The sequence below is a fragment of the Piliocolobus tephrosceles genome, chromosome 4 (genome assembly GCF_002776525.5).
Source record: "Piliocolobus tephrosceles isolate RC106 chromosome 4, ASM277652v3, whole genome shotgun sequence".
In the NCBI taxonomy this organism is placed as follows: domain Eukaryota; kingdom Metazoa; phylum Chordata; class Mammalia; order Primates; family Cercopithecidae; genus Piliocolobus; species Piliocolobus tephrosceles.
This window is the reverse complement of record NC_045437.1, coordinates 49,121,364-49,146,425: the sequence shown is the minus strand read 5'-3', so window position 1 is coordinate 49,146,425 and position 25,062 is coordinate 49,121,364. Positions and strand designations below refer to the sequence as shown.

General features: G+C 39.0%; 1 protein-coding gene across 2 annotated transcripts in view; it reads left to right on the top strand.

The window, feature by feature from the left end:
• MCCC2 (methylcrotonoyl-CoA carboxylase 2) overlaps nucleotides 1-25,062 on the top strand; it is a 68,125-nt gene that overhangs the window by 37,027 nt on the left and 6,036 nt on the right. Inside the window, exons 8-15 of one of the 2 annotated variants that reach the window (XR_002730837.2) lie at nucleotides 4,970-5,034; nucleotides 8,073-8,172; nucleotides 8,281-8,376; nucleotides 13,415-13,487; nucleotides 16,240-16,316; nucleotides 18,972-19,038; nucleotides 21,856-22,294; nucleotides 22,829-22,946. Coding sequence is in view for 1 of the 2 variants with exons in the window: in XM_023207946.1 (XP_023063714.1) it covers nucleotides 4,970-5,034; nucleotides 8,073-8,172; nucleotides 8,281-8,376; nucleotides 13,415-13,487; nucleotides 16,240-16,316; nucleotides 18,972-19,038; nucleotides 21,856-22,012; nucleotides 22,829-22,943 (750 nt within the window). In the remaining variant the exon portion in view is untranslated. Of the gene's footprint in view, nucleotides 1-4,969; nucleotides 5,035-8,072; nucleotides 8,173-8,280; nucleotides 8,377-13,414; nucleotides 13,488-16,239; nucleotides 16,317-18,971; nucleotides 19,039-21,855; nucleotides 22,295-22,828; nucleotides 22,947-25,062 lie in introns of those variants that run through there. The other variant, XM_023207946.1, reaches the window with a different exon arrangement.

Genomic DNA, 25,062 nt, shown 5'->3' with positions numbered 1-25,062 from the left:
ACATAAAATACACCATTTTAACTATTTTTTGATGTTTTAAAAATATTGTGATAAAATATGCATAACATAAAACTTACCATTGTAACTGTGTTTTCAGTACAGCTTGGTGATGTTTAGTATGTTTATATTGTTGTGCAACCATCACTACCATCTATCTCGAGAACATTTTCATCCTTCCCCACTGAAATTCTCCCTATTTCTGTCACCTCTGCCACCTTGGCACCACCATTCTACTTTCTGTCCTTATGAATTTGACTGTTCTAGGTACCTCACATGTAAGTGGAATCATATAATATCTGTCCTTTTGTGATTGACGTATTTCAGTTAGCAAAACGTCTTCATGGTTCTATATTGTAGCAGATGTCAGAGTGTCCTTCATTGTTAAGGCTGAATAATGTTCTGTTGTATGTATACACTGTATTTTGTTTATTCATCCATCAATCGATATTTGGGTTGCTTCCACTCTCAAGCTATTACAAATAATGCTGCTATGAACGTGGGTGTACAAATCTCTATTCAAGTTCCTGCTTTCATTTCTTTTGGGTATATACCTGGAAGTGAAATTGTTGGATCATATGGAAATCTGTGTGTAGTTTTTTGAGGAATCACTTCATTCCTTTTTATGGCTGAATAATATTCCATTGTATGGATATGCTGTGTTTTATCTATCCATTCATCAGTTGATGGACATTTAGGTTGCTTCTGCTTTCGGTATTATGAATAATGGCGCTTTGAACATATAGGTTTTTGCATGGAAATGTTTTTATTTCTATTGGATATGTACCTATGAGTAGAATTGCCAGATCATCTGGTAGCTATGTTTAACAGTTTGAAAAACTTCCAATCTATCCAATACATGTTTTACATTTCTACCAGCAGCATGTGAGGGTTCTGATTGTTCCACATTCTTGTCAACACTAGTAATTGTGTGTTTGTCTGATGACAGCCATCTTTGTGGGTGTGAGGTAGTACCTCATTTTGGTTTTGATTTGCATTTCCCTAGTGACTAGTGATGTTGAGGCATTTTTTTTTTTTTTTTTTTTTTGAGAGAGTCTCACACTGTTGCCCAGGCTGGAGTGCAGTGGTGTGATCTTGGCTCACTGCAACCTCCACCTCCCAGGTTCAAGTGATTGTCCTGCCTCAGCCTCCCAAGTAGCTGGGATTACAGTTGCATGCCACCACTCCTGGCTAATTTTTGAATTTTTAGTAGAGACGGGGTTTCACCATGTTGGCCAGGCTGGTCTTGAACTCCTGACCTCAGGTGGTATGCCTACCTCAGCCTCCCAAAGTGCTGGGATTACAGGCATGAGCCACTGTACCTGGCCAAGGCATCTTGTCATGTGCCTATTGGCCATTCATATGTCTTCCTTGGAGACATGTCTATTCAGATTCTTTGCTCATTTTTAAATTGGGCTATTTGTCTTTTTATTTAGTTGTAAGAATTCTATATATGTTCTGAATACAAGTCCCTTATTAGATTTGCAAATATTTTTGCTCATTCTGTGGGCTGTCTTACTTTCTTAGTGATGTCTTCCTTTGAAGCACAAAAGTTTTAAATTTTGATCACATCCAGTTTATGCATTTTTTCTTTTGGTTTCTTGTGCTTTTGATGTCTTATCCAAGAAGCCTTTGCCTAACCCAAGGTCATGAAGATTTACTCCTCTGTTTTCTTCTGAGAGTTTTATAATTTTAGCTCTTGCATTTGGGTCTGTGATCCATTTTGAGCTAGTTTTTGGGTGTGAGATAAGGAAGGGCTCGAGCATTGCTCTGTATGTGGATCTGCAGTTGTTTCAGCATCATTAGTTGAAAGGACTCTCCTTTCCCCATTGAATGGTCTTGGCAGAAAAAAACTTTTACTTATTTTTTCTTTTACCTCAGCTATACCATTGTTTGACTCAAGATCGATAGCAAGTTAATAAGCTGTTAGGAGAAAGCAGCAAGGTTCCTACAGTATATTAACTTTTGTGTAAAATGGAGGGAAATATACATTTGTATGCTTGTATATGCATAAAGAAGTTCTAGAAAAGATACAAAAATACTACTTAAAATGTAGAGGAGAGGAAACAGGGTGGAAGAAAGACCTTTGATTTTTTTGAGCTTGAGGCTGGGTGCAGTGGCTCATGCCTGTAATCCCAGCACTTTGGGAGACTGAGGTTGGTGGATCACTTGAGGTCAGGAACTTGAGACCAGCCTGGCCAATATAGTGAAACCCTGTGTCTCCTAAAAAAACAAAAATTAGCCAGGCGTGGTGGTGTGCGCCTGTAATCCCAGCTACTCTGGAGGCTGAAACAGGGAGATTGCTTTAACTTGGGAGGTGGAGGTTGCAGTGAGTTGAGATTGTGCTGCTGCACTCTAGCCTGGGCAACAGCGAGACTCTATCTCACAAAAAAAAAAAAAAAAAGAAACAGAAAAGGACAAATATTTGATTTTATTTGTATGAAATATTGAGAATAGGCAAATTCACAGAGGCAGAAAGTAGATTAGTGGTTGCCAGGGACTGGGAGGAGGGTGGACTGGGAGTGACCGCTAATGAGGATGGGGTTTCTTCTGGGAGTGACGAAATTTTCCGGAATTAGGTAGTAGTGATGGTTGCCCACTTTGTGAATGTACTAAAAGCCACTGAATTGTATGCTTTAAAATAGTGAATTTTATGGTATGTGAATTCTATTCCAAAAAGTTTGTTGCTTCAAAAATTTGTCCAAGAATCATCTTTGGTTATGGAATACTAATACAAATTCATTAGAAAGAATGTATTAAATAGAGCTTACATTTTGATGTAAAATAAGTATGTTTCCCAAAAGACAGTGTTAATTTTTCATAACTTTTACTGAAGATCGGGTAGGCCTGAAGGGCTGCCATTTCAAATGTAAAAGTCTTAAGGCATTATTTTAAAAGCCTGCAGCATTATTATTATGATTATTATGATTATTTTAACATGTCTCTTGTATGTGATAGCTGTTATTTGTTAATGAGAGGAAAATGCACTCAAAATTTACCTTTGTATAGTAAAAGGTACAAACTTTCATGGGCCATTCTTGTTTATCTTTTGACTAGAAAATGAGTAAATATATGGCTACAATTGGAAAACATCTTTTTGGAAATATAGGCAGATCATAATAGTGGAATAACATGAAGGGTTTTAGGGAGAAGAGTTTGTCTAAGGGTCAGTAGTTACAATGTCCATTCAGTTAACTTGTACATTATAAAGAAGCCACTTGGCAGCCAGGGAAGCCTGAAGTTCTGTTGGAGAACTGGACCCCATCCAGCAATCCACCTTTGAAAAACTGCATTCAGGGGGAGAAAAAAGCAGTAGCAGCAGCCTCATCCTTTAGAGAATTCTAAATTCTGACACATGTTTGACTGAATGTTGAGAAAGGGCTTTGAAGGGTTTGCACATAGTGTGGGGTGTAGTTGCTGTAGCTTTTAGTAGCTTAGAGTGGTTGAAAAAAATGGATAGTAAGACAAGTTTTTGAAGGAGCTTTTTGTTCTCCTGTCTTTTGTTTATCTTTTGAACTTGTCATTTAGTCGAATGAGCTGTTTTAATTTTCTCTTTGACTTCTATCATTTTTGCACCTATCACACTATCAAACGTGGGTGTTCAATAAATATTAACTGATGACAAATTCTTATTTTTTTTTGGTTGATATTAGTCAGATCCCTGAAAATAAATATAATTTATCTGTTGTTTATTCCTTTTTGCAACTTTAAATATCCAGACACCTCTTATAATTTGTTATTGTCTGGACTGATGTTATTTTACACTGAATGTTTTGGAAGGAAAAGAACCAATAATTCAGTTCTGGGGGTGGAATAATTGGAGGTGAAAATTTTAACTAACTCTCTCTGCAGAAAGATATTTTATTTGAGACAAAGCTTTTGATGTAGTGAGTAATAAGTTGTTTCTATGCTGTATTTTCTTTTCTTTTTAATTTTTTTTTCAGGGCTTCCCTCAGGAAAGACTTTCTCTTTACCTCCAACCTCTCTGTGCTATATTTTAGATTAATGTTCATTATTCTAATGAAAGCTTTTCCTATTTGAGTTGATTAATTTGTTTCTTTTTCTTCAGAGAGGTAGGAATCAATAAATAATTCCTAAGGGGTTGGATTGGCATTTAGCCTTAAATTATTTTTCTTTCTTTTTCCTGGTAGAATTTCTCTGGCTATAATTAAGTTATTCTTAATTTATTACTGGGGTTTCTTTCTTTTTGGCCACATTCTGGTAGATCTTAGGTTTAGGTAATCTTGGAGATTTTTTTCCTACCTCTCTTTCCTAGGCAGAGTTTGTGATAGTAATTGGAATTTTTCAGCATGTTATTAAGTATTCAAAGATGAATAAATCACAGTTCCTGCCATCAAGGAATTCACAGCATAGAGGAGATGACAGACATACATGCACATTACTGAACTGCATTCTGACACATGCCATGTTGGAGGTGTAAGTACAACGCCCTTGGACCGTGGATAGGTAGGCAGTCCTCCATTAATACCATGGAGAAGGCCTGGGCGGGTCAGGAAAGCTGCAAAGAGGAGGCAACTTGAGGTGGGACTTGAAGGGTAAGTGGGAATTCGTCAGATAGGTGAGAAGAAGAGATCCCAGGCAGTGGGAGGAACACACACACAGACACAAAGGCTTGACCACATGTGTCAGGGCAGCATGACGTAGGGAAAGAGGATGGCCTTTCAGGTCTTTCAGGCTGGAAGCTGGAAACGTGCGGGCTCGAATTATACTCCGTTGCTTGCTGTGGACTGTAAGCAAGTTCTTGGTGACTCTGGGCTTAGATTTTTCACCTGTAGAGTAGAGATAATAGTCTCCAGGTTTCCTAGGTGCATGGAATGAGAAAGCACAGTCTTCTTTAGTTCTATGGAAGAAAAAGTGTAGGTACAGTCAGGTGAGGAGATGCGCATGTTGGGGAAGCATTTTTATATCTCTGATGGACCGGTTTCACTGATGATTTTTATCCTTGTTGTAGGTTAAAGCGGCAACTGGGGAAGAAGTATCCGCTGAGGATCTTGGAGGTGCTGATCTTCATTGCAGGTGAAACAGAATGGTTGTTTCTTTCCAGGATTGAGTGTCATTTTGTTTGTTTGTTTGTTTAAAAGAAGTTTTACATATTTGTTTCGGGTGCTGAACTTGCCAGACCACACCACAGTTTATTTGTTCTTGATCTGCTGGTTTAATGTTCAATTCTTTGAACTGTAGAGTTGCATTTCCAAGCTAGAGCATCAGCCAAGAAGGAATGGAGAGACAGGTTTCTTATTTATTTAACAGACATTCATTGGGCACCTGTTATGTAGCAGGCACTGTTCTGGGTGGCTGAAAAAAGAAGTTAGATACCATCTTTGACCTCCAGGGCCTTATATTCTAGTCAGGGAGGTGGGCAATCGCAAGTAATTGCACAAAATTATGTAAATGTGGCTGATACGTGATAAGGCTTACAAAGGAGAAGAGGGAGAGCATAGAGGAGGTGGGTCTACCCTGGGGTGTGCAGGTAAATGTTTAGTAACTGGTTCTCTGGGGAGGAAAAAAGCCCCGATTTGTGGCATTTGCCAATTTCTGTGGTATGAGTGATCCCGCCATGGCTGATTTCAAGCTGCCAACATGATGCCTCTATGTGGAATCAGACACAGATGCACGTAGTTGGCTGTTGTGAGTTAGGTGTGTGCTGGCTTCATCACATCATTGGCCTAACCATGTTAGATTAGAATGCAGGGGTAACAAGATCCTCTACCTCCTAGAATGTTGTCAGAAGTAAATGAGATACAATACATGTGGATTGCTTTAGAATGAAAGTATACCAGCTGGGCGCGGTGGCTCACGCCTGTAATCCCAGCACTTTGGGAGGCCGAGGCGGGCGGATCACAAGGTCAGGAGATCGAGACCACAGTGCAACCCCGTCTCTACTAAAAATACAAAAAATTAGCTGGGCACGGTGGCGGGCGCCTGTAGTCCCAGCTACTCAGGAGGCTGAGACAGGAGAATGACGTGAACCCGGGAGGCGGAGCTTGAGATCCGGCCACTGCACCCCCCCCCCAGCCCGAGAGAAAGACTCGACATTTTGTCAAAAAAAAAAAAAAAAAAAAAAAGAATGAAAGTATACCTGCTTTTGATAAGTTAGCTATAAATGTTGATTGCCATTATGATTATTTTCTTGTTTATCATCATAGTTGCTCAATAAAGGTTTTAGACTTTTTTTTTTAGGAGTAATTGGGAAACAATTGAGGAGGGGTATTTTTGGTTTTCAGTTTTTTATATTTTTGTTTTTATTTTTTGTAGAAACAGATGTCTCACTGTATTGCTCAGGTTGGTTTAAAACTCCTTGCTTCAAGCAGTCCTCTTGCCTTTCCCTTCCAAAGTGCTGGGATTACAGGAGTGAGCCACTGCGCCTGGACTAAATTTTTAAGCAGTTTGACTGTTTTAAAAAAGTAAAGCTGTAGGCAATTAGCTGTATTAGGTTAAGGGTATAGATTCTGGAATTTAACTTCTATTTGCCTCCCCTGTTACCCTTGGGACTTAGACAAACTGCTTACCCTCCTTGAGTCTCATTTCCTCATAAAGTGAAAATTGTGAATAGTGCCTGCCTCATAATACAGCATCTACTATATAACTCTGTTACTGTTATTCATAATATTCATAATAACCTGTTTAAATTTGTGAGGAAATGATTGGGGGTGATGAATTTTTTTTTTTTTTTTTTTTTTTAGAAAGTACCATGAAATTTATTAGTCACAGGCTGCTCTGTGTTCTCTCAAATGCATCTTTATACCTCTCTTAAGTCATCCTTAAGAGCTAATTTGACACAAAGACATATATACAGTGTCTCATTAAAGGTTTTCCTTTCCTGCTGTTTTGGTAAATACTAGACAGTTTTCATAAAAAAGCATTTTATTTTAAATTTTTACTTTTAATTTTAAAAAATTTAGAAGCTGTTCCTTCTGCTTCTATTTGACTTCTGACAGTGTAGTTAGAAGTCAGCATTTATAACTGGTATTATGTATGAAGCATTTAAAAGATATGGTCAGTCATAAAAATGATAAAATGTTGTATTAAATTAAAGAAACTGAAAAAGATCTACCATTTGCGAGGCATCTGTGGGCCATGAAAAGGAGTAAACATGGTCTCTGCTTTTACTCAGTAACTCCCAGTCCGAAAGTACAGTGTCATGAAATCACTGAGAGCCTAGCTCTAAGATATGTCTCCCAAGGAGTTTGGTGTTTTCCCAGGCAAGCCATAAAAATTTAGATTGCAGCAGCTTAGTCCTTACTCATAAAATGAACAAATGCTATTATTTTCAGGTATGTATCTATGACTTTATAAATTTTTAAATACTTTATTAGAAAGTCATAGTTTATCTACATCTGAAATAACAGGCCATCTAATTGGGACAGGACTAATAACCAGAGCAAGTCCGTACGTCATTCACTGCACTTGAAATTGAACAGGAACTTCCATGGCCCCTGCCATGGAACCATTTTACCAGTTCCGATTTTTACCCATAATCCAAGGGCCAATGTATTCAAGCCTTTTCATTTGTTGCCTGTGATGCCTTACTGTCAGTGTAACTTCTAGGGAGAGGGCTCAGAGTTCTCTCAGAAATGAGAGGCCAGAATTGGCATCTCCATTAGGAGCTCAGTTATGTACACAGTTTATGCTGTAACCAACTACGTCATGAAAGCATGCCATCTGTGGTTGGCTTTCATCACACACAATTGTGCTTAAGGTACAGGGGATGAGTACTTAATAGAAGCCTTTGTCAGCAATGCCCTTTGGTGTGGCAGAGGAAGGTTCAGGTTAGAAAATAGAAGGCGTGAGTTCTTCTGCAGCTACTTGTGGTCTTAGGTCAAAGTACTTAACTTATGCATGCTTTTCCTGTTTGTAAAACAAAGGGAATACAGTTTTACCAGGGTTCTTAAAAGGACTACTTAAGAGGACATTTATTAAAGATGACAAATTTTTTAAGTGTTTTAGAAGTAAAAGTGCTGTCATCTTTAGATGAGAGAAGAGACTTGGGACTTAAGATATTTAATTCTTTTCCTTTTCCCTGTTCTGACGAATTTAGTTTGCTTACTCTGTAGAAAGTCTGGAGTAGGTGACCACTATGCTTTGGATGATCATCATGCCCTTCACTTAACTAGGAAGGTTGTGAGGAATCTAAATTATCAGAAGAAATTGGATGTGAGTACGATATGTTCTTGTATCTTTTATTTTCCTGAAATGCATTTAGACTCACTGCACCTTGAAATCATGTCTTTAAACAGGTTAACATGATCTGTATTTCTGCAGGTCACCATTGAACCTTCTGAAGAACCTTTATTTCCTGCTGATGAATTGTATGGAATAGTTGGTGCTAACCTTAAGAGGAGCTTTGATGTCCGAGAGGTATGTGAAAGTGGAACTGTGAGCTTTTTGACCAGCTGTGAGTCTCTTTGTATGTGTATCTATTTTCAAAGCTAAAGTTTGTTAAGATATGTTCATGCCTAGAAATAGATGTGGATCTCAGTAAGGAGTGACATATGTGGCAATGATACCTTTCCATACTGTAGACATCATTGGTACAGAGTAAATACTAAAAGAGGGGAGTGGGGGACCTCAATGATTGGAGAGTTTTCATTGTGAGTGTGATTTGGTCATAAGTAAGACTCCATGTCCTGTGCACATTACGAATGATGTAAGGCAGCTTAACAATTGTCAGCTATTTCTTTTCATTGTTCTTATTTTGGGAAATGGATGAAATGTCAGTAAGTTGTTGGAAGAAAAAGCATACCCTTTTAGATCAACATGACATTTGCAATGATTAGACCTGATTACAGTTGAAAAAGTTGCTATGGTTACACATCGTCGACATAGTGTTCTGTAATTTAGATGGACAACTTTTAGGGTTCAGAGCATATAGTCTTTTATTTTGTTCAGTATCCATAGTTGGCAGAGTAGTTTTTAAATTAGGAAATTATCTTAATATCAAATTCTGTGCTGGAAGTTTTAATATTTCAAATTATATTTTCCCCTTGACTATAAATTATATATTAGTTGTGAAAAATATGGAAAATACAGAAAAGAAAAAAATTAAATTGCATGTAATTCCACCCTCTAGAGAAGGTGGCTAATATTTGGATGTTTTAGCTTAATGTGTACATACACACATTTTTATGTAGTTGAGATAGTGCATATGTATTTTTTTATCTTACTTTTTCTAGTTTAAATTATAAACATTTCCCCATGTCTTTAGAAATTCTTCATGAAATATTTTCTACGGCTAGATCTTAATTCCCATAATAGTACTTGGCAACATGGGAAGTAATCAGTAACTATTTTCTGACTGCATTGATGGATGTAACGTTCTGTTGTATGGATTTATTTAGGCAATACCCTAGCATTGCTAGTGGGTCTTAAATCCTGGATTTTATTGAGCTTCAAGTGATACGTCACTTTAGCAAAGGTGACTTAGTTAATTGTAAATTTTTAAATTAGGTTTTTAGTTTGACTTTTAATTAATTATAAGCATAGAAAAAAATGGTACTTAAATTCTGACATACTTGAAAAATGTGTTGGGCCAGGTGCGGTGCCTCATGCCTGTAATCCCAGCACTTTGGGAGGCCCAGGCAGGCAGATCCTTTGAGTCCAGGAGTTGGAGATCAGCCGGCTAACATGGTGAAACCCCGTCTCTACCAAAATTACAAAAATTAGCCTGACGCGGTGGCACGTGCCTGTAATCCCAGCTCCTTGGGAGGCCGAAACAGGAGAATTGCTTGAACCTGGGAGCAGAGGTTGCAGTGAGCCGAGGTTGCACCACTGCACTCAAGCCTGGGTGACAGAGTGAGACTTTGTCTCAAATAAATAAATAAATAAATAAAAGTAAATAAATAAATTACAAAAAATGAGTTGTTCCAGATAGCGAAGTTCTTTAGTTGGCTAAGAATTCACCCTTTTTCGCGTAACCACTTTTTCATTTATCTACAGTATTTATTGAGTATTTGTTCTATTCAGGGGTTGTTTCAGGTGCCAGGCATACAGAAGCGAACAAACAAACAGATACAAATACATGCCTTCATGTTGTTTTCATTTCATTTTAATGGAAGTCTTTTTAAAAAATAGACTTTTCTTCTTCTTCTTTTTTTTTTTTTTTTGATGGAGTCTGGCTCTGTCACCCAGGCTGGAGTGCAGTGGCGCAATCTCGGCTCACTGCAAGCTCCGCCTCCTGGATTCACACCATTCTCCTGCCTCAGCCTCCCGAGCAGCTGGAACTACAGGTGCCCAACACCACGCCCGGCTAGTTTTTTTGAATTTTTGGTAGAGATGGGATTTCACCATGTTAGCCAGGATGGTTTCAAACTCCTGACCTCCTGACCTCATGATCCACCCGCCTAGGCCTCCCAAAGTGCTGGGATTACAGGCGTCAGCCGCCGCGCCCAGCCCGGGGTAGAACCTTCAAAATGAAAGTCAGTCCTCTCAAACCTGACTACTGCTTTATTAACTAAGTTTATGTAATGCTCTATATCCGTAGTTGTCATTTCACAGTGTTCGTAGCATCTTCACCAGGAGTATATTCTATCTCAAGAAACCTCTTGTTTTGCTAATTCATAAGAAGCAGCTCCTCATCTGTTCTAGTTTGAACATGAAATTGCAACAGTTCAGTTACCTCTTCAGACTCCACTTCTAACTGTAGTTATCTTACTAATTCCACCATATCTGATGTGACTTCATCCATTGAAATCTTGAGCCCCTCAAAGTTACCTATGAGGGTTGGAATCAACTTCTTCCAGTATCTTTAATTTAATTAAATATCCTTAACGTTGATATTTTGACCTCCTCACATGAATCGTGAATATTCTCAATGGCATCTAGAATGGCGAATCCTTTCCAAAAGGTTTTGGATTTACTTTGTCCAGATCTGTCAGAGGAATCACTATCTATGGTAGCTATAGCTTGTGGAAATGTATTTCTTTTTTTTTTTTTTTTAGACGGAGTCTTGCTGTGTCACCCAGGCCGGAGTACAGTGGCAAGATCTTGGCTCACTGCCTTGGGTTCTGTCTCTTGGGTTCAAGCAATTCTCCTGCCCCAGTCTCCCAAGTAGCTGGGATTAGAGGTGCACACCACCACTCCCAGCTAATTTTTGTATTTTTAGTAGAGACAGGGTTTTACCATATTGGTCAGGCTGGTCTTGAACTTCTGACCTCAGGTGTTCCACCTGTCTGGCCTCCCAAAGTGCTGGGATTACAGGCATGAGCCACCATGCCCGGCCCAGGAAATGTATTTCTTAAATAATAAGACTTAAAAGTAAAAATGACTCCTTGGATCCATGGGCTGCAGAGTGGATGTTATAATAGCAGGCATGCAAGAACACTCATCTCTTTGTGCATCTCCATCAGAGTCTTGAGTGACCAGGTATATTGTCAATGAGCAGTAATATTTTGAAGGGAATCTTTTTTTCTGTGTAGTAAGTCTCAACAGTGGCCTTAAAAATTCATTAAGCCATGCCACAAATACATGTGCTGTCATCCAGGGTTTGCTGTTATGTTTATAGAGCACAGGCAGAGTAGATTTAGCATAATTCTGCAACTTAAAGTCACCAGCTGCATTAGCCTTTAATGAGAGAGTAAGCGGTCCTCTGAAGACGTGCACTGACTTCTCTCCAGCTATGAAAGTCCTAGGTGGCATCTTCTTCCACCAGAAGGCCGTTCCATCCATACTGAAAATCTGTTGTTTAATGTAGCCACCTTCATCAATGATCTTAGCTAGATCTTCTGGATAATTTGCTGTAGCTTCTATAATACATCAGCACTTGCTGCCTCACCTTATACTTTTGTGGTACAAATGGCTTTTTTTTTGTTTTTTTAAACCTCATGAACCAATCTCTGCTAGCTTCAAATTTTTCTTCTGCAACTTCGCCTATGCAAGCCTTCAGGGAATTGAAGAGAGTTAAGACCTTGCTCTGGATTAAAGGGAATGTTGTGAGTGGCTTGATTTTCTATCCAGACTACTCAAACCTTCTCCATCTCAGCAACAAGGCTGTTTTCACTTTCTCAACATACGGATTTTTTGTGAAGATAAGTGAATGTATTTTATGTGGCCGGGTGGTGTTAATTGTAATGCAAATACAACATAGTTTTTCACTAAATGGCCCTAGATTGCTGTGCCTTTTGAGCGGTATCTCTGTGTGGAAGAATGATAGTTGTTACGGGTTAATTGCTTGTTAAAGGTACAATTTTTAGCAGTATATAGCATCCAAAACAGATAACTGTGACATTCCCATTATATTATTGGATTTTTTAGGTAAAGAAGTAAAAAATAATTCAGAGTAAACTTTTCCTTGATAGGAGAGAAAGATGTTGGGAAGCATTCACTCAGTTTTCAGCCTTTGCATCATACAAAACAAGCTTTTAATTGATGTGGCAAACAGAAAAAGGGAAGTGCAAACTATGTAGGAAAATAGTATGTATCCTCTAAAATAGTTTCTGAAGTTGAAAATAGGCTTCATGTTTAGAATTCCTTCCAGTAGTCCTGATATATAGTGATAAGCCCCAGGGATAAACTATTCAGCAGTTTCTACTCCTTTGTACATATGTGGATGATCCTTCAAGTATAACAGATTCAGAATCAATGAGTCTTTATTAAGGGCTTAATAATAGTGATAGCTGCACTTTAATGAGAGCCTGGCAGTATGCTTTAGTTAGCACTTTATTTTTATTTCTTATTTTTTTATTTTTCTTTTTTCTACCCTATTAACTGATAGTGCTGTTTATCCTTTTTTTTTTCTAATTTATTATTTCTTGCTGAAAGGAATAGTTAGCATTTTTTACATTTTTTTTTTTTTTTTTGGTAACAGATGAGGAAACTGAAGCTTAGAGAATTTTCTAGTTTCTCAGTGAGAGAGCTGAGAGTCAGAGCTGGCTTTTCATCTCAGCATGATTTTTGTAGGTTCCTACTTTCTTACAAGTAGATCATATCTTCACAGCTCTTCTGTTCCATCATTCCAGAAGTGAGAACTGAGACTCAGAGAGGTGAAGTGACTTACTCCAGGGCACACCAGTCATACATGGTACCTTAGATTGGAGCCTGTGTCTTCTGACTGTGAGCCCTGTCTCTACCTATCTTTCTGATTGCATCTCTGAACCTCTGCCGGTGCATTCGAACAGTCCTTGAAGCTCTAAGTCTAGCAACCAGCCCTCGGAGCCTTTCCTGCTTTTCTTGCATACAGCATGGTGCTGTTGCTTGTATAGTGAAGTATAAAATCAGAACCCAGAATGACTTCAGGGCATTAACCAGGCATGTCAAATGAAATTCTAGTGAGATTTTCTGTGTAGTGTAAAATGTTGTGAAAGTGACAAATTCACTGTGAATTGTTTTCCTATAAGTAACTTTAATATAAAAATTCTTTTGTAATATAATTTCTGAAGGCCATTGTTGTTTTTCCTCTTAGGTCATTGCTAGAATCGTGGATGGAAGCAGATTCACTGAGTTCAAAGCCTTTTATGGAGACACGTTAGTTACAGGTATAAAGGTGAAGAATTGAAAATATGAACATTTTCTGCTGCTTTGAAAATCAGGAATCTCTTGTCTCAAGACTTTGATACACTTGGCATGGGCTTTGTTGTTGAGAGCACTACAAATGTGTGAGCCAGTTTTCAAAAGGAACTGCTTTATAAAGACAAATTTGTAGCTTAATGGCTTCATGGATCCAAATAGTTTAAAATGGTAATAGCCAGATGCTGTGGTGTGGGTCCCTATCTGTGACTTTGTGACATTAGTTGTATAAAAAGGTTCTTATAGTAAAATTAGTAGAAAATACTTGTAGTTCTTTTTGTTTTTCTGGATAACAATAATTATTTTGAAAATTTCATCACTGTTTCCTTTGTTCTTCAATGTCCAATTCGACGAGGAAGTTTTATATTGTGTTTAGCTTCCCAGAAGGATATAGAGTGAATTAAACCTTCTCACAGCCTCTGTGTAGGTCTTAAGCTGATTCATGCAGACACTAGATTGAGAATTCAGTATATCATTTCAGGAAAAACAAAATAAGGATGTTTATAAAAGTTTTTTTTTTTTAATCTAAAGTGTTTAGTTCATAGGCCTTTGAAGAAGTTTTTGAGGTAGATGCTAGACCCATAATAATCTGTTTAGGACAAATGGAAGAACAAATTTTATGAATTTCACTTGGTCATAAAAAACTTGAAAATATAATAGTTAGTCAAAGGTAATATCAGGGTAGGAAAAAGCTAGCTACAGAAATCCAAACTGCAAATATACATTGAGGCTTAAGGATAAATCACAGTACTTTGTCCTAGTTTGATTTGTGAACAAAAGAAGGGTTCACACTGGGAGTAGAATTTATGTTTTTGTACTTAGGTGTTTAAGTGATTAAAAGCTTTTTGTTTGATATATAGACAGGATTTGTCACCAAATTGTTCAGAATGTAACAGTCATTGTGTAGCAGTTTAAAACAAGTCAAAGCCGTTTCTGCTTTCTCTAAAGATGGATGGGCTGTCTTTGTCATCTGCTTTTATGGATTTGCCTCCTACTTGCTAAAAGCCCTGTGGCACTCTTGTGCCCTAGAATACACACCTGGTTTCTTCCATCTTTTGACTGTACTGGAATTCAAATACATTTAGAGACAGAGAAGGGGAGTGAGAAGGAGAAGGGAATGAGAGGCTGGTGGTGGGGGGCGGGGATGGGGGTGGCAGATAAGAAGGGTGGGAGGAATGAGAAGGTGGGAGGCATAAAGGGTGAGGAGGTGAGAGGAGAGGACAGATTTTTCTGGGTCTCAAGTGTCTCTGGAAGTTCCTCAGGGTTTCCTCCTTCCTCAGCAGTTACCATGTGTAGCCTCTAGTCGTTTCTTGGACACTGTGCTTTCCCATTTCTAACTCAAGTTTGGATCAGGCATTTGGTGAAGGCCCTCCCTCTATGGGTGTCCCTAGTAGTGTGGGGACATGTTCGCTACTCAGCACATCCTGTCTGTACCTGGAGATCCCTAAGTGGGGCCTAGTGTGGGTTGAATCTAAGTAGTTAACAGGGTTGCACATTTGCAGGGGTAGCATCTTTCCAGTGAGTGATGTGTTAAATTCCCATGTCTTTGTGCAGTGAAGCAGGACTAAGAATGGATTACTGGACTTTTTGGAAGTTTACCCCTTTGTGAATTGCTTCTGTAAGTGGCAGTGCCATTTAGGATGTACTGCATAGGTTTTTGGCTGGGATTTTAGGACTGAAAGACATGTAGGTGGCCATCAAATCAGGGTTTCATTGTATCACATTAAATAAACATGATAAATTATCCGGGTGTAGTGACTCCTGGGGCCTATAGTCCCAGCTACTTGGGAGGCCAAGGTGGGAGGATCACTTGAGCCCGGGAGTTCGAGGCTGCAGCGAACCATGATCTCACCATTGCATTCCAGCCTGGGTGACAGAACAAGACCCCGTCTCATAAATAGATAAATAAGAACATGATGATTTTTAAAAAGTCATAAATCCAGACAAAGCCAGAGTAAAGAAAAACAAAAAAAACAAAAAAGCAACCAAATCTTTAAAGATTCAGGCTGGGCGTGGTGGCTCATGCCTATAATCCCAGTACTTTGGGAGGCCAAGGTGGGAGGATCACTTGAACCCAGGAGTTCAAGACCAGCCTGGCAACATAGTGAAACCCTATCTCTACAAAAAATACAAATACTAGCTGGGTGTGGAGGTGAGTGTCTGTAGTCTTAGCTACTCAGGAGGCTGAGGTAAGAGGGAGGATCACTTGAAGCATGAGAATTTGAGGCTGCAGTGAGCCATGATTGTGCTACTGTGTTCCAGCCTAGGCAACAGAGTGAGACCTTGTCTCAAAAAAAAATTCAGTTTTCTGGCTTATCATTATGTTGACACTCTCTCTTATCTGTTAATTTTTCTTCAATAATTATTTTGATATTAAAAATGATATTTTTATAGTATCCCTAGTGTCTGGTACATACTAGACACTCAGATATATTAAATGAATAAATGGATAATACACTAAGCCAATTATTTAACCAAATCAGTCAAGACAAATGGATAACTACCTGTATCATGACCCTTTCTAGAAGCAAAAGAAACCAGACTCTAGGACCTTAGGAACAAGAAGATTGTGACATGAGCTGTTTTATACCATAGACAAAATCTCTTTGCATTTCAAACTTGGATCCAATATTAAAGAATGTGTAAATATGCCTCTTTCTTGTGAATTAAAAGCCCTTGGAAAAACACAAAACATAAATCTTCTTTGAATTTTCTTTTGAGGATTTGCTCGAATATTTGGGTACCCAGTAGGTATCATTGGAAACAACGGAGTTCTCTTTTCTGAATCTGCAAAAAAGGCAAGTACTGTTAAAAATATTTCAAGATTTTCTGTTTTAACGTAACATAACATTGAAGGTCAAATAATGAGTTAAAATTTATTGCATAAAAGTATAAAAATGCTTAACTAGATGCCTCAGCAACCAGAACACTGTGTGTGCAGGCATGTGTGTGGATGTGTGTGCATGCGTGTGTATATATGTGCATGTACGTTAGTATTTGAAACAGTTTTTATGGTGGTTTACATTAACGTGCTGTGATGAACCATCTGGAGCACTATTAAAAATGTACTCATTTTAGGAAAATTCTCCTAAGATACTTGAGTTACAATTGCTATGGAGGACATGTACATGTTCTCATGATAGAGAATACTTGTCCTGAAAGTGCTTCATGTCCTGGAGGGACTCAGAGGACTCATGGTTCAAAGATTCAGGTGGTTCTGAGACATGATCTGTTTATTCTCTTCTATCCCTTTATCACTTTAACTTTATTGTATTTTTACTTTTTGGAAATGGGAATAGTGGGTCTTTGTTGCTGAACCCATGGCTTTAAAAAAGGAAGTTCTTTTTGTTTATTATTATCATTATTTAATTCAATCCTCCAAGACAGCAGAAGAAAGAGGGAGTTCTTGAGTATCTTTTCACTTAGTTATTATTTGATTTCATATATCGTCTCAGATTTACCTAAACTTGGATAAATGTAATTCATATACTTATTTGATAAAAATGTCTTTAAAAAAATTTTAATTCACCAAACTGCTTCGGGAAATAAAATGTTTCCTTAAGAAAAAATATGTTTAGTGTTGCTTTTTCTCTTGAAATAACAGGGTGAAAGGTCTCTTTATTGATGCAGGTAATAGGCAGCTAAGCTCTTTCATACCCTAATTGAGGAAGAATTTGTCTTTGGTTAAATTTTTAATCAATAAATTTGGTTTCTGTATTCTGCCATTTATTATTACTCCTTCAACTCAATGATAAAATGAGAACAAGGAATTAAAAGTAAAGAAAATAAAAATAAAAAATCACTTATAATTATACCAGAAATAGCTTTTAGTAACATTTTATTATTTTTTCTTAATAGTTTCCCTTTTTAAAAAATTGATGCGCTATATATAGAGAGGTTTTGCATGTTTTCATTTAATAGTATATAGACACTATTTCTCAAAATATTAGATATTCCTGAAATAATGACTTTTACTGAATATATATTTATTTTAATAGAGAAAATGTCAGACTGAGTCCAAACAAACTCTGCCTGGCTTTATGTGTCAGCTTGGCACAAAGAAACCCCTGAGGAGTTACGTTTGGCCTCAGCCTGACATTTCATTTGTTGAAATAAGCCCCAAAGGTCTGTGTGATTTTCTCATTCTTGTAAACGTAGTCATATTGAAGTCGAGCAATTAGTTTGCAGTTTTGTACCTGACAAGGCATTTCCAGCAGAGGTAAAGAGATCTTCAGAGTAAAACATAAAGGAAATGGTTTATAAGAATTTCCTTACTCATACAATCTTTAGGGAAGGAATAGCTGTATTTTTGTATCATTAAATAATTTCCTAAATTCAAGGTTAGAAGATCTCTATCACTCATCTAATCTAAAAATCCCATTTATCTGGGGAATGTTGGCAAGAAAGATATATTTACTGTAATCTTGATGCATGAAAGAATTTCAGATGATCATTGAAACAGAGATGTCATCCTTCATATCCCGGGAGGGTTTATATTCTGGCTTTTCTAAAGTGGAGAACTAGAGAATTATCATATAGCAGAGTTCAGCAATTCTCATTGGTATCAGTTCTTTCTTTTCTGTTACTTAAGTTTGCTGTTTACAATGTTAGTGACTTCTTTCTTTCTTTCTTCCTTCCTTCCTTCCTCTCTCTCTCTCTCTCCCCCCCCCCTTCTCTCTTTCTTTCTTTCTTTTTTTCTTACTTTATTTTTGAGACATAGTCTCGCTCTGTCGCCCAGGCTGGAGTGCAGTGGCGCGATCTCAGCTTACTGTAAGCTCCGCCTCCTGGGTTCATGCCATTCTCCTGCCTCAGCCTCCTGAGTAGCTGGGACTACAGGCGCCTGCCACCACGCCCGGCTAATTTTTTTGTATTTTTAGTAGAGACAGGGTTTCACCATGTTAGCCAGGATGGTCTCAAACTCCTGACCTTGTGATCCACCTGCCTCGGCCTCCCAAAGTGCTGGGATTGCAGGCATGAGCCACTGCGCCCGGCCTTGACTTCATCCTTGACACAATAGTCTTAGAGCCATGTGCCAGTGATTATACAGGTGATTGTGAAAACGAGGATAGTACAAACCTACAGTTACATATCCTATTGACAATGGAGTAGCACTGTACTCTTACTATAAGGTAAGACTAGCCAAACAAAGGGTATTCTTAGCCAGGAGTGGTGGCACATACCTGTAGTTCCAGCTACTTGGAAGGCTGAGGCAGGAGGATTGCTTGAGCCCAGGAGTTTGAGCTTCAGTGAGCTATAATTGTGCCACTGTACTCTAGCCTGGGCAACAGAGTGAGACCATGTTTCTTTAAAAAAAGAAAAAGAAAATTAATAAGAGAAAAAATGTTAAAGGGGAGTATTCTTTCTTGTATTTGGCTGGAGTTGTATTTGTAGAATGCATGATGATAATAGAGTTAATTCCCTTTTAAAAAGATTTTTATGTTATTTGCTTATAGGGTACTCACTTTATCCAGGTATGCTGCCAAAGAAATATTCCTCTGCTATTCCTTCAAAACATTACTGGTAAGAAAATAGCTTAATCAGTTTGGTTGTATTGATTCCAGAGCTGTACCATCAGTGTGGCTGATGGATTGGACAGCACACATGTAGACCACTTCATCAGAGCAGTAAGTTCTACTGGACATGCTCTTTCTGGAGGCCCTTTAAGAGTTAGCACTTTTCTTCATGAATGTTAAATATTCTGAGGAGATTATCCATATTTTCTTTCCCCCAAATAGCTGGGCCTACAGGCATGTGCCACCATGCCTGGTTAATTTTTGTATTTTTGTAGAGACATAGTTTCACCCAGACCACATTGCCCAGACTGGTCTCAAACTCCTGAGCTCAAGAGATCTGCCTGCCTTGGCCTCCCAAAGTGCTGGGATTACAAGTGTAAGCCACCACACCTGGCTGATGATTCATATTTTCTAAGCGAAGCCATTTCTGAGTTATGTGCATGATCAGCATTCACATGGCCACCCTTTACTCCTGTGTGTGCACAGCCACACACCCAGAAAGCAGCAGGAGCATGATCTGATCACTGAAGAGAGCATCATGCTTTTCCCAGGACTCTGTTCCTCCTCCTCAAGATTTCAGGCACATGCTACGGCCTTCCCTTTTATTGTACAATTAATTCTATTTGAAGCAACATCATTTTAAAATGTATGTGTATACCCTGAACCAAAGTCTGGGGATTTGAGTTTTGGCCCCAAAGAATTGTATGACCAAAGTGTGAGATATATCACCTCTCTGGACTTCATACTCCAGAGATGACCTTAACATGGTGGATAAATTTATTTTTAAGGTCTGTTACGGTTCAAGAGTTCTCTTTCATAAGAATTCTCTGATTCTCTGGTATCCTTCATTATATGTTGCAGAGTGTCTGACATACAAGGCACTCAGGTATGTTGGTTAGCAGAAAACAGCCTCCCCTATCCCAGGCTACCTCAGCTTCAAAGGAAGGAGAGGTAGTAGTTGTTGGGATCAGGCAAGCCTCTATGAGAAGGAAGAGTCAGGCTCTTGGAAGTCAACAGGACTTGAAATAGTACTGGTGCTAAAGCTTCTTCATCCTGTGAACTACTTAGGTTCATATTTGGTTAGATGAGTGTTGAGAGAAGTTATATCCAAATGGTAGCCTAAGAGGGTCCTATGTGGCAACCTATGTAAGAGGGCAGATAGAAAGGATTCTGAAGCCCAACTATACCAGAGTTCTTGTTTCTAATAATGATTCCTGGATTGCTAACCACCAGGCAGTTAAAACTCTGTGGTTTGAAGATATCTACATTTTTGTTTTGTTTTGGCCCTGTTGGGTTGAGTTTAGTTTTTCAGCATTGCATTTGAGATTCCTGTGCGATATTCACCTGGAGGCATATAGTAGGCAGGTGAATAAGTCTCAGCACAGAAGAGGTGTTTTAGGTAGAGATGAAAATGTAGACATCATCAGAATATGGAGGTGATTTTAAAGCTGTGGGAATAGATAAGAACCCCCCTGAGCGAAGAGAAGGTTCAGTGACAGTCTTCGAGTACCTCTGATGTTTTCCTTTTTCTTCAAGAGTAAAGGAAGACGGGGAGCATGATTATGCAGTTTTCTTAAGATGGGAAGAAGAAGGATTTGAGAAAGCCAAGTGAGAAGCCTCACTCGTCTTTTTGAAGGCAGGATCCCCTCCAGAGAATAGAGGGGTGGTGGGTCGGGTTGGGTGGGGTGAGAACTGGAAGACAACTGATCTTGAAGTAGGTATGGTGGGAATGTTACAGTGGAGTCAAGGCTGGGGAGACTGAGGAGTTTCTGAGCTTTTCTGAGGGTCCAGCTGAGTAGGGTAGCTGCAGGAAGCATATGGTGCCAAGGAAAGGGCTGTGCTGCCATTCCTGTGGTGTGTGCAGGAGGGGCACGTGCTCTGGAGGAACTGGTTGGGTTGAATTGGGTGACCAGATACTGGAGTTTGGCAAACCAGGGATAGTGACAGTCAGTGAGGCAGGTGAGTGTGCAGGTCCACAGATGGAAGAAATACCTTCGCTGGAGACTGGGTGGGGGAAGGAGACAAGTGAAGCCCAACTCAGTGTTATAAGGTGGAGAAAGAAGAACCCAAGTTCTGGAAGGCAGTGAAGTTGCAGAGCAGCCTCCACAGAGCTAGGGGCTTGAAGAAATAGAAGGATCCTGTACTGAAATGGAAAAATTGTTTCTTTTTAACCTTGCTATTGAGTCACTGGCAGGGACTGTTAGCATCTCTGTGAAATATTCATCTTTATGTCATCAAAGTTTTAAAGCATCACTTTTGAAAGAACAGTCTGTTTTAAAACCAGGTCAGTGAAGGCTGAAGCCCTCATTGTTGGGCTCATCACAGCGCTTTGTCCTTGGCTAGGCATGTCACATTCTTTTCAGCATCAAGCTGCTTCTTTGACATCATCTCTTTTTTAAAAAGTTTTATTTATTTATTTTTAAATAGAGGTAGGGTCTCACTTTGTTGCCCAGGCTGGTCTCAAACGCCGGGCCTCAAGTGATCCTCCCGCTTAGGCTTCCCAAATTGTTGGTATTATGGGGGTGAGTCACAGCACCCAGCCAAGATCATCTCTTGAAGATAGATTGCATCCTCATATTGTTTGAAGGTTTCTGTGTGCATCCAGATGAACTGCTTTAAGAAAATTTAGAAAGTGGTTAGAGAAAACTTTATTTTATCCTTTCAAAGCAAACTTTTTAAGGGTATGTTTCACATATATACATTTTCTTAAGGCGAGAGGCGTTTAGTAAAACGAGTTTAGTAAAACAAGATGTCCCTTTGGTGGAATTGCCTTCCACATAGTAATCCCATCACCCAGAGGCTGTCTTTCTGATCTTTCTCTCAGGATTTATGGTTGGTAGAGAGTATGAAGCTGAAGGAATTACCAAGGATGGTGCCAAGATGGTGACCGCTGTGGCCTGTGCCCAAGTGCCTAAGATAACCGTCATCATTGGGGGCTCGTATGGAGCTGGAAACTATGGGATGTGTGGCAGAGCATATAGGTAGGGTGTCATGATTTTCTCTGAAACAAAGAAACATGCTTCAAGTATAAAATACATGGTCAGTTTATTTCAGGTTTATTTGAAACACAGAATGCCATTTCCAGATCTCAATCAATTATACCATAATTTGTATCATCTGGAGGGGTGAAATGAAATTTAGTGCCAAAGGTGTTATTTGGAAGAAATCTACAATGGGAGTCAAGAAATACTTGAAATGGCTGATAATGAAAATGCCACACTTTAAGAGTTGTGCAATGCCGCTAAAGTCTGGCTCTGAGAAAGGTATGTAGCCTTAAAGGCATATATGGGAAAAGAAGTAAGACTGCAAGTCAATGAGCTAAGACTTCAGCTGCGGGAGGTTCAAAGAACAGCATGTTAAACCTGTGACAAATAGAAAGGATATAATGAAGAGCAGACATCAGATAGAAGAATCAGTATAGCCCAAAGCTGGTTGATTTGAAAGGTTAACAAACTTGATAATCCTGTGCTTAAACTAAAACATAAAGAGAGATGGCACACATAACCACTATCAGGAATGGAAAACAGGACATGACCGTAGATCATGATATGATATTATCAACACTTTTATACCCAGAATTACATGGAGAACTTAGAAGTCCCGTCTGTGCTCAGGCCCCTCCTCTGGAGTCTAGTCTGGGGTGGGTTCCAGGCATTTGTATATTTGTGAAAGCTCCACAGATTATTTCAATGTGCAGCCAGAATCAGGAACCACTAATTTAAAAGGCAAACATGGGCCTCTGAAAATCTATGTTGTATATTGAGTTAATTTGCTTATTCTTTCTTTTTTTCTCCCAGCCCAAGATTTCTCTACATTTGGCCAAATGCTCGTATCTCAGTGATGGGAGGAGAGCAGGCAGCTAATGTGTTGGCCACGATAGCAAAGGACCAAAGAGCCAGAGAAGGAAAGCAGGTCAGTGTCGTTTTCTCTTGTTTCTCCCTGGGTTTGCCTCTCACCATAAACACCCTGGAGTCAAGGAGAGCATGCCCGGAAGCCCTTAGTGTTCGTGGCTGGGGACCTGGCACACGCTGCCTGGCCATATTTAGACGGTGCTGCCCTGGAAGTTGTTCCAGAAATCGAGGCTCACAGGATTTCTGTTCTTTTTCTTTTTAAAGCCGTTTCATATGGGGTACCTACTTTGTGGCCATTTAAAATTTTTTCAGAATTTCCAAGAAAACACTTTGTTTTTTTATTTTTAATTTTTGAGACAGAGTCTTGCTCTGTCACCCAGGCTGGAGTGCATTGCTGCAATCTCAGTTCACTGCAGCCTCCGCCTCCTGGGTTCTAGCGATTCTCATGCCTCAGCCTCCTGAGAAGCTGGGATAACAAGCGTGCGCCCCCACGCCAGGCTAATTTTTGTATTTTTAGTAGACACGGGGTTTCACTATGTTGCCCAGGCTACTCTCAAACTCCTGACCTCAAGTAATCCGCCCACCTCCCAAAGTGCTGGGATTATAGGTGTGTGCCACCGTGCCCAGCCAAGAAAACACTTTAGAAACTGCCAGTAAGTATCTGAGGCATAAAGATGTTTGATTCTTAGTCATTTGTACTTAGTGAGATTTAAATAAGTCTGATATACTACTTTGATTTTATGACCAAAAGCAGCAGAATTTTGTTCTTTCTATTTTACTTTTAGATTGTTGTTAAGGATACCCTGAGTGGGAGGGCTCCGTCATCTATTGAGAATTGAATAACATTATCCTGTGTATAAATGAAGAAAAATGGAAAGGGCAGTGGAAACTTGATAAAAGGCAAATCAGCAAGCAGCTGCTTTTACAATGAATTCTTTTGTTTGTGTCTCTGTTGGAGATTGTTTTGAAATTTTGCATTAATTTTTATTACTTACAACTTTTAACTCTTATGTAAGCACCAAATATGAAGATGATGGATGTGTGTTCCTGAAGTTGCTTAAGTGCACTGTTGTCTCATTATGGGAAGGAATGAAATGAAGGGAGCTCTGCTCTGTGCAGGAATCATCAGGTCTTCCACCTAGATTGTGGAGTGAGGTACTGTAAAGCCAGAGGGTGGTTTCTGCCTCCCTGAATGCATCCACCTGTGCCTCACATCCCTAGTTGTCTTTTCCAAGCACAGGGAACTCTGGAGGCTTACATTGAGGTTTCAGATTCACTTTAGTACCTATTACTGTCAAAGGAAATGGATAGCTTTGCTTTTGTGCGAGTGGTTGGGGTGTGGGGGTGTGGGCGGGGGAGGTGGTATATGAAATTCTACCTGATACTTCAAAGACATGTCTGAAACTCTATGAAGCCTAGCATGGTGATCTCTTATTAAGTAGTTGTTCTTTGATTACTTCAATATACAGATACTTGAGTTCGTTCATTTTTATATAGGAAAGGAAAGCACAGTGTGTTAATGGTTCTCCCTCAGAATTCATGACCTAGAAAATAATATTAAGGTATTAATGCATTTACACAAAAGAAGGTAGGGTTCTATTTTTAAATAAGTCATTTGTTTCTGGTGTCGAGTAGCTTTTTGAGTTGAAAATATTTTTCAGGGTTTCACATTAAGTTCTGAAGATTTTTACATCTGAATTAATTATCACTTGATCCTTGTAATACTGATGGGAAGGCTGTGAAATTCTTAATTAGGGAAAAATATCTTTCAGTTCTCCGGGAACTTGACTGAAAATGTTATTCAAGATTTGGTTGGTATACTGCCCCTTTAAACTTAAACATTTAAGCTTAAGTTTTAAATTTTCACTATTTTAAATGAAAATCTCCTACTTCTCCACATTCTTAACTGGAGGCTGCTAAGTGTAATGCACCCCTTTTGTTAGGTTGTATAATTCACATCCATTATTGTACCCTGTTGTGATACACAGTACCTTGGGTTTTCACCTTATGTGAAATAGCCTCGGGATATTTTCTCTGCTAGGAGAGATGGGATGGGGCACTCACTTGATACTCATGTCTTAGGTGAGAGCATGTATGTTAATGATCACTTGTAATTTGTACATCACCATGCACATGTTAGTTGTAACATTATTATTCATGAAATCTGTTGTTTCTTTTGA